Here is a 15450-nt window from a genome sequence, read left to right as displayed (position 1 = left end):
CCTTCCTACGGGAGAGCAAACAGTTCACTGTGCATTGAAGCATCTAGCGCGAAGCCCAAGCACAATTTGCCAGAACCAATATTAAGAAAGATGAAATGGGTGAAACTATTTGCGTCAAGGCTTGGCTTCTCCTCATTCTCCACACGTAACCCCCGTATTCTTTTCCGTCCAGAGGGTGAGCGACAGCAATGCTGACATTCACTACAGTGTGATTTACTGCGTAGCTGTCTCTATGCAGAAAACGGCGGCGTCTAGCATTCATTACCATGAACTGCAGACTGTGTGCCCAAAAAACACCATGCATATTGCTATGGGTCGACTCAGCAAAGATGAGGCAGACGAAGTGAGAGGGCGTTTGGCGCGTGATCGGGCTCCGAATCCAGTGCAGTGGCCTGTGTTTTGGCATCCCGTGCGCCCTGTGCTTGTGTTGTGTTCAGCGTGAGTGCACCAATGTTCTACGTGGTGTGAACGCCTCCTGTCACGTAACATCTTGGTGGAGGTGAGGACTTTCCCCATCCTCTCGTTCTGGCCTACTCCTTCACGGAGCTTCCCAGTGGTCGCTACACCGGGACCGCTACAATGACGCAGCCCGGCGACTCGCCAAGTCCCACTGCCACTACATTCATGGTCATGGGTCATCCCCGTGATCTCGACATCTTTTCCGATGCCTCAACTGAGAACGTTGACAGATGGATGTCGACATTTTCAGCACACGTAACGTGTCAGCACACGTAACAGGTGGGACCCCACCGTCATGCTGGCAAACGTCATTTTCTATTTGTCTGGGACAGCGAGGCACTGGTACGACACCCATGAGGACGAATTAACAAGTTGGGACATATCCATCAAAAGCTTCGCGCTCTCTTCAGACCTCCAGATGCTTCGAAGCTCGCAGCCCAAAAACACCTTGAGTCGCGTGCTCAGTCTTCCAGTGAAAGTTACATCACGTACATTCAAGACGTCCTTGCTTTAGGTCACCAGGTTGACAACTCCATGTCGGAATCAAAAAAGGTGGGCCACATCCTAAAACAGATCTCGGACGACGCTTTCCATTTGCTTCTCTGCAAAGGCTGTGATACTGTGGCTGCCCTTATTAAGGAATGCCGTCTCTTTGAGCAAGTAAAAAGCCGGCGCATATTTCGACAGTTTCAACGACCCCATACAGCCGCCACATCTTCTTGTGTTTTGCAGCAGCTACCAACTAGCCCACCTCCCACTTCGCCTCTCAGCATCACCGTCACAGTCACCCGGATGGTTCGCTCACTAGCCGCCTTATTCGTTACCCTACGTCTTACCATACCAGTCGCCGATGGTGACTACTTAGTCGCCCCTATTTGAGATGTCTTGCTGCACCGCAATGTTGCACTGCCCCATACTGTCGCTACAATCAGGGGAAACAGTGTGTCACTACCGTTAATCAATTTCAGTTATTCAGCCCAAGTCCTTTCACCTGGTATATGCGTGGCAACGTTCTCACCTATTGGCTCCTGCCAAGTTGCCCCATTGGACACTGCCCATGCATCAGCTCCTGCAGACCCTGTTCACGATCCTACTTCAACTGACGCGATCACGGCAATGATGCCTTCCGATCTGCTCCTGCCCAAACTTGTCAGCTGCGTGCGCTTCTCGAGTCCTATTCCGACAACTTCGACCTCCATAACAGCGCCTCGGCCAAGCTCTTACCGTTACACACCGCATCGACAACGGCGACGCTCCACCTATTCGCCGCCGACCATATCGGGTCTCCCATGCAGAACGACAGGTAATCCAGGCGGAAATGGCAACTATGCTGGAGAAGAACATCACTGAGCCCTCTCACAGTCTTTGGGCTTCGCCCATCGTCTTACTCAAGAAGTAAGATGGCTCGTGGCGCTTTTGTGTGGATTATCGTCACCTGAATAAGATCACTAAAAAAAGATGTCTATCCGCTTCCTCGAATCGACGATGCCATAGACTGCTTCTACGGCGCGAAATTCTTCTCCTCCATAGAACTACGATCTGGCTATTGACAATTTGCTGTGGATGACCAGGACAGGGAGGAGACTGCGTTTGTTACTCCTGATGGTTTATATCAGTTTAAGGCTATGTCTTTCGGCTTATGCAACGCCCCAGCCACTTTCGAGCGCATGATGGACTCCTTGCTGCAAGGATTTAAGTGGTCCACTTGCCTGTGCTATTTAGACGAGGTAATTGTGCTTTTTACCTTGTTTTCGTCCCACATGGGCCACCTCTCACAAGTTCTTTCCCTCTTCCGCCATGCTGGGCTACAGCTCAACTCTTCAAAATGCCGTTTCGCGCGTCGTCAGCTCAATATACTAGGCCATGTCGTCGATGCTACGGGGGTTCGTCCCGATCCAGACAAGATCCGAGCAGTAAAGGACTTCCCAGTACCCCGTTCGAGCAATGACTTCCGAAGGTTTTTGGGTCTTTGTTCTTACTTTCATAGATTCATTCAAGATTTTACCGACATTGATCAGCCACTCAGCGATCTTAAAAGGATGTCAGTTTTTCCTGGGGCTCCTCCCAAGAACAAGCCTTTGCCCACCTTATAAGAAAGCTTACCACTGCACCGGTCGTGGCACACTTTGATGCGTCAGCTCCTACGGAAGTCCGTACTGATGCTAGTGGCCATGGCATCGGGGCAATCCTTTCCCAGCGTCAATCCGGCACACTTCGTGTAATTGCCTATGCTATCCGCCTCCTATCCCGTTCCGAGAACTACTCCATTACCGAAAGAGAGTACTTGGCCCTCGTCTGGGCTGTTGGCAAATTTCGACCCTACCTATATGGCAGGCCATTCACAGTTGTGACAGATCACCCCGCACTGTACTGGCTTTCTTCTCTGAAGTATCCTATCGGTCGCCTCGGTCGTTGGCCGCTACGACTCCAAGAATATTGCGACCGTCCGAATCAATCAGTGGCGCCGTACCGCGGCCGAACTGTTTAAGCTGGGACTTGCCAAGCCTTGGGCATTCGAGGTGTTCGAAGATCGTCTTCTTCCTCGCTCGAGCTGCCTGCTGGCTGGCGCGCCCACCTCGTCTAATTATAACCTCGGCTATTTCTTCACCCGTTTGTTGGTGATATATTTGGTGGAGGTGCTGGGTAGCGTCCCATGTACTCGGATTGCGAGGACACTCTCGACACCTGTTCTCCACGCGTGGACACAACACCCGTCCACAAAGCGAGCCGCCGTCTGCGAGGCCTACAAACGGAGTTCAGCCAACTGACAGCGCCGGTAAGAGCGGTAAGAGCAATGACATCAGCCGTGGCTAGCCAGACAACTCAGCATTCCGGGAATGCCCCGCCATTCGTCCTTCACGCACCTCGTTCGCCGCCGCCGTTCCACGGGGACAGGTTCGAGGACGTAGAAGACTGGTTGGCCAGCTTTGACCTGGTGGCGGGCTTCAACGAATGGGACGGCGAGCGCAAATTGCGCAACGTCTACTTTGTGCTGCAGGACTCAGCCAAAGCATGGTTCGAAAATCACGAAGCCTCCTTTACCACCTGGGAAGTGTTTCGACGAGAACTGCTAGCGACGTTTCATCATCATCATCATCAGCCTGACTACACCCACTGCAGGGCAAAGGCCTCTCCCAAGTCTCTCCAATTAACCCTGTCCTTTTTCAGTTGCCGCCACTGTATCCCCGCAAACTTCTTAATCTCATCCGCCCACCTAACTTTCTGCCGTCCCCTGCTACGTTTGCTTTCTCTTTGAATTTACTCCGTTACCCTTAAGGACCAGCGGTTATCTTGCTATCGCATTACATGCCCTGCCCAAGCCCATTTCTTCCTCTTGATTTCAACTAAGATGTCATTAACCCGCGTTTGTTCCTTCACCCACTCCGCCCTCTTACGATCTCTTAACGTTACCCCTATCATTTTCCTTTCCATAGCTCGCTGCGTTGTTCTTAACTTAAGTTGAACCCACTTTGTTAGCCTCCACGTTTCTGCCCCATAGGTGAGTACCGGTAGGATACAGCTGTTGTATACTTTTCTCTTCAGCGATATTGGTAAGCTACCATTCATGATCTGAGAGAACCTGCCATATGCGCTCCACCCCATTCTTATTCTTCTAGTTTTTTCCCTCTCATGATCCGGATCTGCGGTCACTACCTACCCTAAGCAGACATATTATCTTACTACTTCCAGCACCTCGCTACCAATTGCGAACTGCTGTTACCTTGCTAGGCTATTGAACATTACTTTGGTTTTCTGCATGTTAATTATTAGCCCCACCGTTCTGGTCTGCCTGACTAACTGATTGATCATGCTTTGCAGTTCTTGTCCTCAGTGGCTTAGCTAGGCAATGTCATCAGCGAATCGCAAATTACTCAGGTATTCTCCATTAACTCTAATCCCCAACTGTTCCCATTCCATTCCCCGGAATACCTCCTGTAAGCAGGCAGTGAAGAGCATTGGCGAGATCGTGTCTCCCTGCTTGACACCTTTCCGTATTGGAATTTTATTGCTGACTTTATGGAGAACTATAGTAGCTGTGCAATCGTTATAAATATCTTCCAATATTTTCACATAACATTCTTCTACACCCTGATTCCGCAATGCCTGCATGACAGCGGAGGTTTCCACTGAGTCTTATGCTTTCTAGTAATCAATGAGGGCTATATACAGGGGTTGGTTATACTCTGCGCATTTCTCTATCAGCTGATTGATAGTGTGAATGTGGTCTATTGTCGAGTATCCTTTACGAAAGCCTGCCTGATCATTTGGTTGACTAAAGTCAAAGGTTGTCCTGATTCTATTAGCGATTACCTTAGTAAATACCTTGTAGGCAACGGACAATAAGCTGATTGGTCTGTAATTCTTCAAGTCCTTGACGTCTCCTTTCTTATGAATTAAGATAATGTTAGCGTTCTTCCAAGCTTCTGGTACTGTCGAGGTCACAAGGCTTTGCGTATACAGGGTGGCTAGTTTTTGTAGCACAATCTCTCCTCCGTCCTTCAACAAATCTGCTGTTACCTGATCCTCACCAGCTGCTTTCCACATTTCCATTTTTCCTAAGGCATTCTTTACTTCATCCTTCGTTACTGGCAGGATGTCCCATTGCTGTCCTCGACTGCCTCCCTCAGTAACTTGATGATTAGATTCGCTACAGTATAGATTTGTGTAGAACTCTTCGGCTAATTCAACTATCTTATCCATATTGCTGATGACATTGCCCTGTTTGTCTTTTAGCGCATACATCTGGTTTTTACCTATGCCCAGTTTTCTCCTCACTGATTTTATGCTACCTCTGTTCCTTAGAGCATGCTCGATTGTCTCCATGTTTAACTTTCTTATGTCGGCTACCTCGCGCTTATTTATTAACTTCGATAGTTCTGCTAGTCCTATCCTGTCTGTTGAGTTAGACGTCCTCATGTTTTGGCGTTTCTTAATCAGATCTTTAGTATCCTGAGATGGCTTGCTGGTATCCTCTCTAACCATCCTACCACCTACTTCTGCGGCGCACTCTGTAACGATAGCTGTAAGATTATCATTCATTGTTTCAACATTACAGTCGTCTTCTTCAGTTAAAGCGGAAAATCTGTTTTGAAGCGACATTCTGAATTCCTCTACCTTCCCTCTTAATGCTAACTCGTTAATAGCCTTTCGCTTCACCAGTTTCCTCCGTTCCCTCTTCAAATCTAAGCTAACACGAGACCTTACCATTCTGTGGTCGCTACAACGGACCTTACCGACGACCTCCACATCCTCTACGATGCCAGGGTGTGCACACAGTATGAAGTCTATTTCATTTTTAGTCTCACCATTGGGGCTCTTCCACGTCCACTTCTTGTTTGCTCGTTTGCGGAAGAAGGTATTCATAATCCGTAAATTATTTCTATCTGCGAACTCTACTAATAACTCTCCCCTACTGTTCCTAGAACCTTTGCCATAGTCACCTACCGCCTTGTCTCCAGCCTGCTTTTTACCTACCTTGGCATTAAAGTCGGCCATCAGTACAGTGTACTGTGCTTTTACTTTGGTCATTGCCGATTCCACATCCTCATAGAAGCTTTCAACTATCTGGTCATCATGGCTTGATGTAGGCGCATAGGCCTGCACTACCTTCAGCTTGTACCTCTTATTAAGCCTGATTACGATAGCTGCCACTCTCTCGTTAATACTGTAGAACTCCTCGATGTTGCCAGCTATATCCTGATTAATGAGGAATCCTACACCTAGTTCTCGGCTATCTGCTAATCCACGATAGCACAGTACATGCCCGTCCTTTAGTACTGTATACCCCTCATCTGTCCTCCTAACCTCACTGAGCCCTATGACATCCCATTTAATACCGGCTAATTCCGCCAATAGCACTGCTACGGTAGCCTCACTTGATAAGGTTCTTGCGTTAAAAGTTGGCAGGTTCAGTTTCCAATGGCGACCTGTCCGGAGCCAGAGATTCTTAGCACCCTCCGCTGCGTCACAGATCTGACCGCCGCCTTGGTCAGTTGCTCCGCAGCCGCTGGGGACTGAGGGCCGAGGGTTAATTGGTTTGTTCATGGAAGGTTGTGGCCAAGTACTACACCAGGGTAGCCAAATCCTGTTCTGGTGAGGAAGTGCGTTGTCGGTTCTGGTCACCGATATCAGGCCGCACTCCAAGCCTGGTTATGCAATTCCATCGACACGCGGAGTTTTTTTTTTTTTTGTAGCGACGTTTATCACCAGCGAAAGAAAAGAAAAGGCTGAAATCGCCCTGCACTCGAGGTCACAGCAATCAAACGAGAGCGTCGCGATGTTCATCGAGGACATGACGCGACTGTTCAATCGGGCCGACCCTGCGATGCCAGAGGCCAAGAAGGTGTGCCACCTAATGCGCGGAGTAAAAGAGTAGCTATTAGCCGGACTGGTCCGTGACCCGCCAAGAACTGTGGCAGATTTCACAAGGGAAGCATTGAGTATCGAGCGTTCACTGCAGAAACAGGGCGCGCACTACGAACGTGAGGCTACTGTAGCACCCGCTTCCCAGTACACGCCCACGTCGCTGCCCGCCGAGGAGCTTCGGGAGCTTGTAAGAAGTGTTGTACGCGAGGAACTGGCCAAACTTTGCTTGCAAGCTCCACAGGCCAGTGTAGCTGCCGTTACGGACGTGGTTCGCGATGAAATCCGACCAGCTGTGCAGCCGCCCCCAGCTCCACACCCGGCGCCCTCTGTTATGACGCACAGCGAGGCACTGGGCCAGCGAGGCAAGCCTTTTCCCCCGTCGTTCCCATGCCAGTGGCATCTCTGCAGCACCCGAGCGCAGCAGTACCATCTGTGCCGCAGGAGTACAGGCCCCCCATGAGCAAAGCGCACGTCTGGCGTACGCCAAACAAACGGCCGCTCTGTTACCACTGCGGTGAGCCCGGCCACATCCTCCGCCACTGCCCCTACCGGAGAATGGGTTTAAGGGGGTTTTCACCTGACGCACCTCGACCGTGCTACGGTGAAAGACCACGGGATATCGAGCTGTACCTGGCTGATAACGTGCAGTCCTCGACCCCGCAGCGGCGCCAGTCCCGATCGCCATCCCCAAGGCGGTTCTCTTCGCCCGGCCGCCCATCGTCCTCTGACCAGTTCAGAGGTGCGTCCCCACATCGGGGAAAACTAAAGACGGCGTCCTCCGGGGGTAGGGCCGCCGCTACTGCACCGTGTCAAGAGCCTCCATTTGAAGATTCGCCGCGACGCTCCGACCGACGACGACCTGACCCGACGACCTCAACGACGCGGTGCGACCGACTGGTTTCTGCCGAAATTCCGGTATCCGCTGACAACCACGACGTTACTGCGCTGGTGGATACCGGCGCCGATTTTTCTGTAATGAGCAGTCGGCTATCCACGGCCCTGAGGAAGGTACTGACCCCTTGGTCTGGGCCGTAGATCCGGACAGCTGGTGGTTACGTCGTAACTCCGATCGGTGTGTGCACTTCGCGAATCCAGATCCGCGGAGTTACTTTTCCTGGTTGCTTTCTTGTGTTACCCGAGTGCTCCAAGGACCTCATATTCGGTTTATATTTTCTTCAAGAGTACGGTGCCGTTATCAATCTACAGGAGCTAATCGTGTCGTTTTCCACCCAAGGCCCTGTCGACGACGATACCGAGCCACGCAGGGCTAAGCTATGCGTCTCTGACGACGAGGTACTAATCCCGTCAAGATCCAGCATGTTTGTTACTGTAGAGTCCTTAACAGCCCCAGCACTCGTGGCATCGCTGAAACCAACACCTTGCTGCTCCTTGGTCGGCAAGTCTGTGTAGCTCGTGGAATTATTGAATTGAACAGTGGGCGAGCTGAACTTCTGGTGACCAATTTTGGTTCTGAACCTCAGTGTTTGCCTGGTAAAACAGCTCTTGCGTATTTCTAAGAACTTGCTGAATTCTCGGGACAGCACGCGTTGCCCGAAATGCCGACATCAGTGGAGGCACCGACCACTCCCATAAAAACCGACGTGAACCCGAACCTCCCGTCTAATCAGAAACGCTGCGTAGAGAGCATTATTGAATCGTTCCGCGACTGTTTCGCCTCGACCTCCAAGGTTAGGCAGACTCCACTCACAAAGCATCGCATTATAGTTGACGCAAACCAGCGACCGTTATGCCAGCCGCCTTATCGAATCTCTTCGAAGGAACGTGATGCCATTTGCCGACAAGTTCAAGAAATGCTCCAACACGACGGGATACAGCCGTCGACGAGCCCATGGGCATCGCCTGTTGTTCTAGTGGCGAAGAAGGATGGAACCCTACGGTTCTGTGTTGATTACAGGCGTCTAAACAAATTCACCAAAAAAGACGTTTATCCCCTGCCGCGCATTGATGACTCCCTGGACCGGCTACGCCACGCCACGTACTTCTCGTCACTGGATCTACGCAGGGGCTATTGGCAAATCGAGGTGGACGAACGCGACCGGGAAAAGACCGCATTTATTACACCGGATGGTCTGTACGAATTCCGGGTGCTCCCTTTCGGCCTGTGCTCGGCTCCTGCCACCTACCAGCGGATGATGGACACCGTGCTTGCCGATCTAAAATGGCAGTCCTGCCTCGTCTACCTGGATGACGTTGTCATCTTCTCCGCCACGTTCGAAGAGCACCTGAGGCGCCTGCGGGCTGTGTTTGCCGCCATTCATTCAGCCGTTCTTTCCCTCAAGCCCGAAAAGTGTCACTTCGCCTTCCAGGAGCTGAAGTTTCTGGGTCACATCGTGAGCGTTAAGGGAGTTAGCCTTGACCCCGATAAGACGGCCGCTGTCGCTGCTTTTCCCGTGCCAACCGATAAACGCAGTGTGCGCCGCTTTCAGGGTCTTTGCGCCTATTATCGGCGTTTTGTGCAGAAGTTCTCCGAGATCGCTGAGCCCCTCATCCGCCTCACGAAAGATGCCGAACCGTTCTTCTGGGGCCAAGAGCAACAACAGGCCTTGGAATACCTCCGCACCAAATTTCGCCCATATTTAAACGGCCGCCCATTTAGAGTTGTCAGTGATCACCATTCGCTCTGTTGGCTAGCAAACCTGAAAGATCCCTCGGGGCGGCTTGCACGCTGGAGCCTTCGTCTTCAACAGTTCGATGTCACCATCGTTTATAAGTCCGGTAGGAAGCACAGTGATGCCGACTGTCTGTCTCGTGCCCCTGTCGAGGACAACCGAGCTGATCCCGACGACGATTCTCGGCGCCATCTCCACGTCCGTCCTCACTCAACACCAAAGAGACGATAGTGAACTACGGCCTCTCATTGAGTATCTTGAAGGAAGCGCAGAGTCGCCCCCGCGACTCTTCTCACGTGGTCTGTCGTCATTCTGTTTGCGCGATGGCATTCTGTATAAGAAAAACTAGCGCCCGACGGAAGCTGTCTATATGCTCGTCGTACCTGCGGCTTTGCTCGAAGAAGTCTTGCAGGCGTGCCATGATGACTCATCTTCTGGTCACCTGGGGTTTTCTCGCACTTTGGCGCGGATACGCCAAAAGTACTACTGGCCCAGGGTTGCTGCAGTTGTACAGCGTTAGTGCCAACGTCGCAAGACGCTACCGACTAAGCCAGCCGGATTACTACAGCCCATTGATCCGCCACAAGGCCCCTTCCACCAAGTCGGCATGGACTTACTCGGACCCTTTCCCCAGTCCTCACTGGGCAACCGCTACATTGTGGTGGCCACCGACTACCTCAGCCGGTACTGTGAAGCTAAAGCTGTCCCCCGTTGTACCGCTGACGAAATTGCGAACTTTTTCGTTCAAAACATTGTGCTTCGTCATGGTGCCTCAATCGTCGTTATAATTGACAGGGGAACGGCGTTCACCTCGGCCCTCACACAGGAGGTTATGCGCCTTAGCGGCACAAGTAACCGAAAAACAACCGCTTACCACCCTCAAACGAACGGACTCACCGAATGGCTCAACGAGACGATCGCCGACATGATCGCCATGTATGTTGACGCAGACCACCGGAACTGGGATGCCATACTCCCTTATGTCACTTTCGCCTATAACACTGCACTACAAGAAACGACGCGTTTCCCTCCATTTCGTTTAGTGCATGGTCGCGAAGCCACCACCATGCTGGACGCAATGTTGCTTCCGACTAGTACTATCTCAACTGTTGTGGGTGCTGACCACTTCGTTCGTTACGCCGAGGCCACCCGCCAACTCGCTCGACAGCGCATCCGGCACCTGCAATCCCACGACGCTCGCCGCAATAACATACGCCACAGAGCTGTTAGTTACCAGCCCGGCGAACAAGTCTGGGTTTGGAGCCCAATCCGCATGCGTGGACGCTCCGAAAAGCTTCTGCGCCGATATTTCGGCCCCTACGAGGTACTCCGCCAAGTAAGTGAGGTGAACTATGAAGTTCTTCCCCAAGAAACAGTTGGCTTCTCTAGACGGCCGACCTCCGAAGTTGTCCATGTCGCACGGGTGAAGCCATATCACGCCCGCTAGCGCTTCAGGCGTGTCTACACCTGCCGCCGGACACATGCAGCGTCCCTTCTCTTCGTGCTGCCCATTGCTGCGGCACCGCGTCGGTGCCCTTCGGAGAGGGGGAGCAATGCCACCGTCCGAACCAATCAGTGGCGCCGTACCGCGGCCGAACTGTTGAAGCTGGGACTTGCCAAGCCTTGGGCATTCGAGGTGCTCGAAGATCGTCTTCTTCCTTCGGTGACAATATGACTACGCTGTGATCTACAAGTCTGGCCGGTTGCACATAAATGCCGACTGCCTCTCTCGTTACCCTGTTGGCCACACTAATACTGCGACGAGCGCAAGCGCAATCGACCTGTTCTCTCAATCACCGTTTACAACTATCGGCGAAGAACAGCGTCGGGATGCGGAGCTTCTCTCCATCATCGATCGCCTAACGTCCGCCCAAACCGACCCTTCATTGAACCGCTTTGCTCTCATTGATGGTATTTTATACCGCCGGAATCTTCAACCAACTGGTCCTGACCTTCGCCTCATCGTCCCGAAGCACATACGAACAGTCGTTCTGCACGAACTCCATGACCTCCCGACTGCTGGCCATCAAGGCGTTACTCGCACGTACGACCTCATCCGTCGTCGGTTCTTCTGGCCTGGCCTCTACCGTTCAGTGCGCCGTTACGTTGGTGCTTACGATGAGTGTCAGCGTCGCAAGCGCCCTGCATCTGCTCCCCCTGGCTTTCTTCAGCCCATTGACGTCCCTCCGGAGCCGTTCTACAGTGACTGCTTGGACCTTCTAGGCCCCTTTCCTGAGTCCACTTCCGGGAACAGATTGGTTGCATAAGCCACAGATTATGCCAGCCGGTACACGATAACGCGTGCGCTCCCCACGTGTACTGCCGCTGATGACGCCGACTTTCTTCTTCAGGGCGTCATTCTTCATCATGGAGCACCCCACCAACTGCTCACTGACCGTGGCCGCACCTTCCTTTCAGCAGTAGGAAACGTCATTCTTCGCGCGTGCTTAACTAAGCACAAGTTGACGACCGCTTACCGCCCCCAAACTAATAGCCTTACTGAGTAACTCAATCTCACGCTTACCGACATGCTCGCCGTGTACGTCTCCTCTGATCACGGAGACTGGGACGTCGCACACCCATACGTTACGTTTGCATATAACTCATCCCGCCACGACACTACCGGCTACTCTCCGTTTTACCTCTTGTACGGCCGTGAGCCTCAACTGCCGCTTGACACATTGTATCGAACATATCCTCCCCCACATTCTCAATACGCCCGTGAAGCCATTGCCCATGCCGACCATGCTCGCCAAGTCCGCCGTTCCCGCTTGCAAGCCTCCCAAGCTTCTCAGCAAGAGCACTATAACCACCGCCACCTAGACAGTGCCGTCTTGCCTGGGTCCCTTGTATTGCTCTGGGTGCCTTCTCGGCGTGTAGGGCTCTCGGAAAAGCTTCTTTCTCGTTATGTGGGCCCGTATCGTGTGCTGCGCCAAGTCACAGCCGTCACATATGAGATTGAGCCTGCCTTCCCCGAGTGCACTTCACTCGCTGAGCTGCACCGCGACGGTGCTTTTGCGCCCGGGGGTCATGCTACGGGTCGACTCAGCGAAGATGAGGCAGACGAAGTGAGAGGGCGCTTGGCGCGTGCTCGGGCTCCAAATCCTGTGCAGTGGCCTGTGTTTTGGCATCCGGTGTGCCCTGTGCTTGTGTTGTGTGTTCAGCGTGAGTGCACCAGTGTTCTTCGTGGTGTGAACGCCTCCTGCCACGTAACAATATTTAAAGTGACGGAAAAAAACATGCTCCTATTGTTTTACAACCAAAGTCGCGTGTTTGTTCATTACCCGAGTGAATTCTTCACTCATATATAGGCTGTTGTCAGGTGTATTACGCATTAAGCTCAAGGAAACTATTCTTCCCTTTCAAGCTCTTTTTTAAATTAGGAATTTTGTTTTAGAGGAAGTATCATGTATTGACTGCATATAATTTCGCTATTCCTTGAAGAAATAGTTGGACCCTTCCAGGTACTCTTCCATTCTTCAAAACAGAATTGCCAACATTCTTTTCGCTGTATTGATTCTTGTTCTTTTGAGCAGGAAGAAAAGGCCTGATGCTCAACGCTATTATTTTTTGTGTATTTTCTAAAATTGTTATTTTAAACTTAGTACCACAGATATGCCTTTTTATATTTGCGATCCGACTGCACACCTGACGTTCACGAGACGCGAGCTTCTTGTTCTCGATATGGGAATAACATGCTGCTAAATTCCATGGTGTCTAAGGGCTGCTGCAACAAAAGGCGGGAGGTACATCTTAATGGGAATGCTGTGTGCTATGTTTATATAGGGCAAGGGAGACAGCCAAGAGCACTCAACTTACTATACTAAGTAGCACAGTTAAGATGGAAGCCGCTGCCCTATACTGCTCTTTATTGTACCCACCACTAGAGCATCGCCTTTAGTGAACGACTGAGGGCCTTGACAACTGGATATTGCCAACCAGGCGTGTAACTACTTTCGATAGATCTAAAACCATTGCTATCTTTGAAAGGTGACCTATAAAATACGATAGAACAGAAAGCGTTTATCATTGAACTCACTAGCAGCAACTGCACCATTTGAAGCGGCTAGAATATCTCTAACAATTATTTTTCCATAATATTACGCCCACTTACCTGATGCTTTGAAATAGATGTGTTGTTCTCTAGAACAAGATAATCAGTTGAGTATTAAAAATAAACCCAATCTTTTAGCATTACGCCCGTCACAGAAAAATGCATTTTTGTCAACCTGCTCTCCCGTTGAAACTTACAGATGTCCTATCTCGTGAGCCATCATGTGCACCCCGTCGAAGGTGTAAGGCTCGTCTTCACCAACTCCAACCTTTGCTTCGGTGCATACTCCACCAAGAAAAGCGACACCTGGAAAGTGTTTCCGTATATTCGTCATGGCTGGAATTCACTCGGTGTTCGCACAATAGAGTACTTGTATTCTTTAAGCTATTCAAACTGATTCTGAAGCAGAAACCTGCAGTGCCTAATAACTGCTGCATTTTTCCAAAACAAACCAAAGTGAAGGTGTTTTTGGGAGGGATCTCTATGAAATATCTCGTGTGATGGCCTACATCAAAGGCTAAATTTATATTGCCGCGAATGTTTGCTTGTTCATTCTTCACAGCTGCCGGCACTTTGTTTTCGAAGCAAGACGCGCCTAGAGTTATCTCGATCAATCGCATCGAGGCGGAGCCGACTCTACGTTGTCCCAGAGTGTTCTAGCATCTTTCGAAGCTTTATCTCGAATGTTTGCTCTCAGCTTTAAAAACAGCATGGCCGAGAGCGGCGGACATTCTGTTCGAAGACCGCCGAGCACGCTTGGTGCTATGCCGCCATCGAGTGATTAAGTTCTTTGCGGGCGGAAGTCAGCCCAAATAAAGATTTTCGTTTAGAAGCGATTCTAGCTGTTTTCCTGTTCGCCGGACTGCAGTCACAACTGCGAGAAAATATACTAGCACTGGGACATTTCATGCACCTTTGAAATGAAAAGTATCACTGTGCCAGCGACCATTTACATCTGGCCATGTGGCTTTCTTAGGTTATTGATTAATGACTCATTATTCGCAATTGCCAAGGTAAAAATTATCAACCGTTGAGAAAAATGGAAGTCTCATTTGCAATCGCGCTTCGTCAAATAGCCTTCAAAACATCAGTAGTGCACTGGGCGCCGTTCTACAATAAACCCCCGCGGTGGCTCAACTGCTTTGGCATTGCTCTGCTGAACCTGACGTCAGTACCCGACGTCAGTACCGGCCACCGCGGCAGTATTTTCATGCAAGCAAAATATTCCGACACCTATGTTCTAAGCAATGTTCGTGCGCACTAAAAACTCGCAGGTGGTATAAAATAACCCAAAGCGCTGCAGTATGCCTTTCCCCAATTCCGATACGTCACTTAGGGAATTTAAAATAGTAGTATTATAATTTAGAATGCATAGAATAAAAATTATATTTGTGAAGCCGAGAGTTCTCATGGAATAGGTAAAATGGAAACAGCCAACTCATTCGAAAAAAGACAATCTTAGAGTATATTTTCAAAATGCCAGCACTCGCGGATGAATAATCAAGTATATGTTCGGCAGCTACCCTTCGTTTAAAGAAATTATTGAGTAAAATCATCCATTTACAGGGAAAAATATCGAAGAAATCAGTGGTCTACGCTTCCCTCTTCGCGTTTATTTATGGGAACCAATCTTGTATTTAAATGTGTCTCTTTTTTACGAGTCATAAATCTCGTTATAGGGGTATTGGGCTGCAATACCTTTAAAGTTTAAATCCTCAATAGAGGCGCAGTCTTCTACAGGTACGCGGAAATCTGACTGCTCGCCCTTGAGGGGATGTAGCAACTTAATATTAACAGAAATATTCTAACGTGCTGTGATTATTTGATGATTTGGGCACATACGAGGTTCAACATCCCGTCATTGCGCGTGGCATTGTAATTTCCATGGACGACCGTCGGTAAAGGCTGGCCAGCTAACGTTATATATTGTAACGTACTTGT

At 50.4% G+C, this 15450-nt stretch overlaps 1 protein-coding gene across 1 annotated transcript in view; it reads right to left on the bottom strand.

Moving 5' to 3' along the window:
- Positions 1 to 15450, bottom strand: part of LOC149328893 (venom metalloproteinase antarease-like TserMP_B) — a 45906-nt gene that overhangs the window by 14417 nt on the left and 16039 nt on the right. Inside the window, exon 5 of the mRNA XM_089559898.1 lies at positions 13707 to 13815. Within this exon, the coding sequence (XP_089416024.1) occupies positions 13707 to 13815 (109 nt within the window). The remainder of the gene's footprint in view (positions 1 to 13706; positions 13816 to 15450) is intronic.

Source organism: Amblyomma mixtum, chromosome 9 (genome assembly GCF_055824585.1).
Source record: "Amblyomma mixtum isolate Tamu chromosome 9, ASM5582458v1, whole genome shotgun sequence".
Lineage (NCBI taxonomy): Eukaryota > Metazoa > Arthropoda > Arachnida > Ixodida > Ixodidae > Amblyomma > Amblyomma mixtum.
This window is presented reverse-complemented; position numbering and strand designations above follow the sequence as displayed.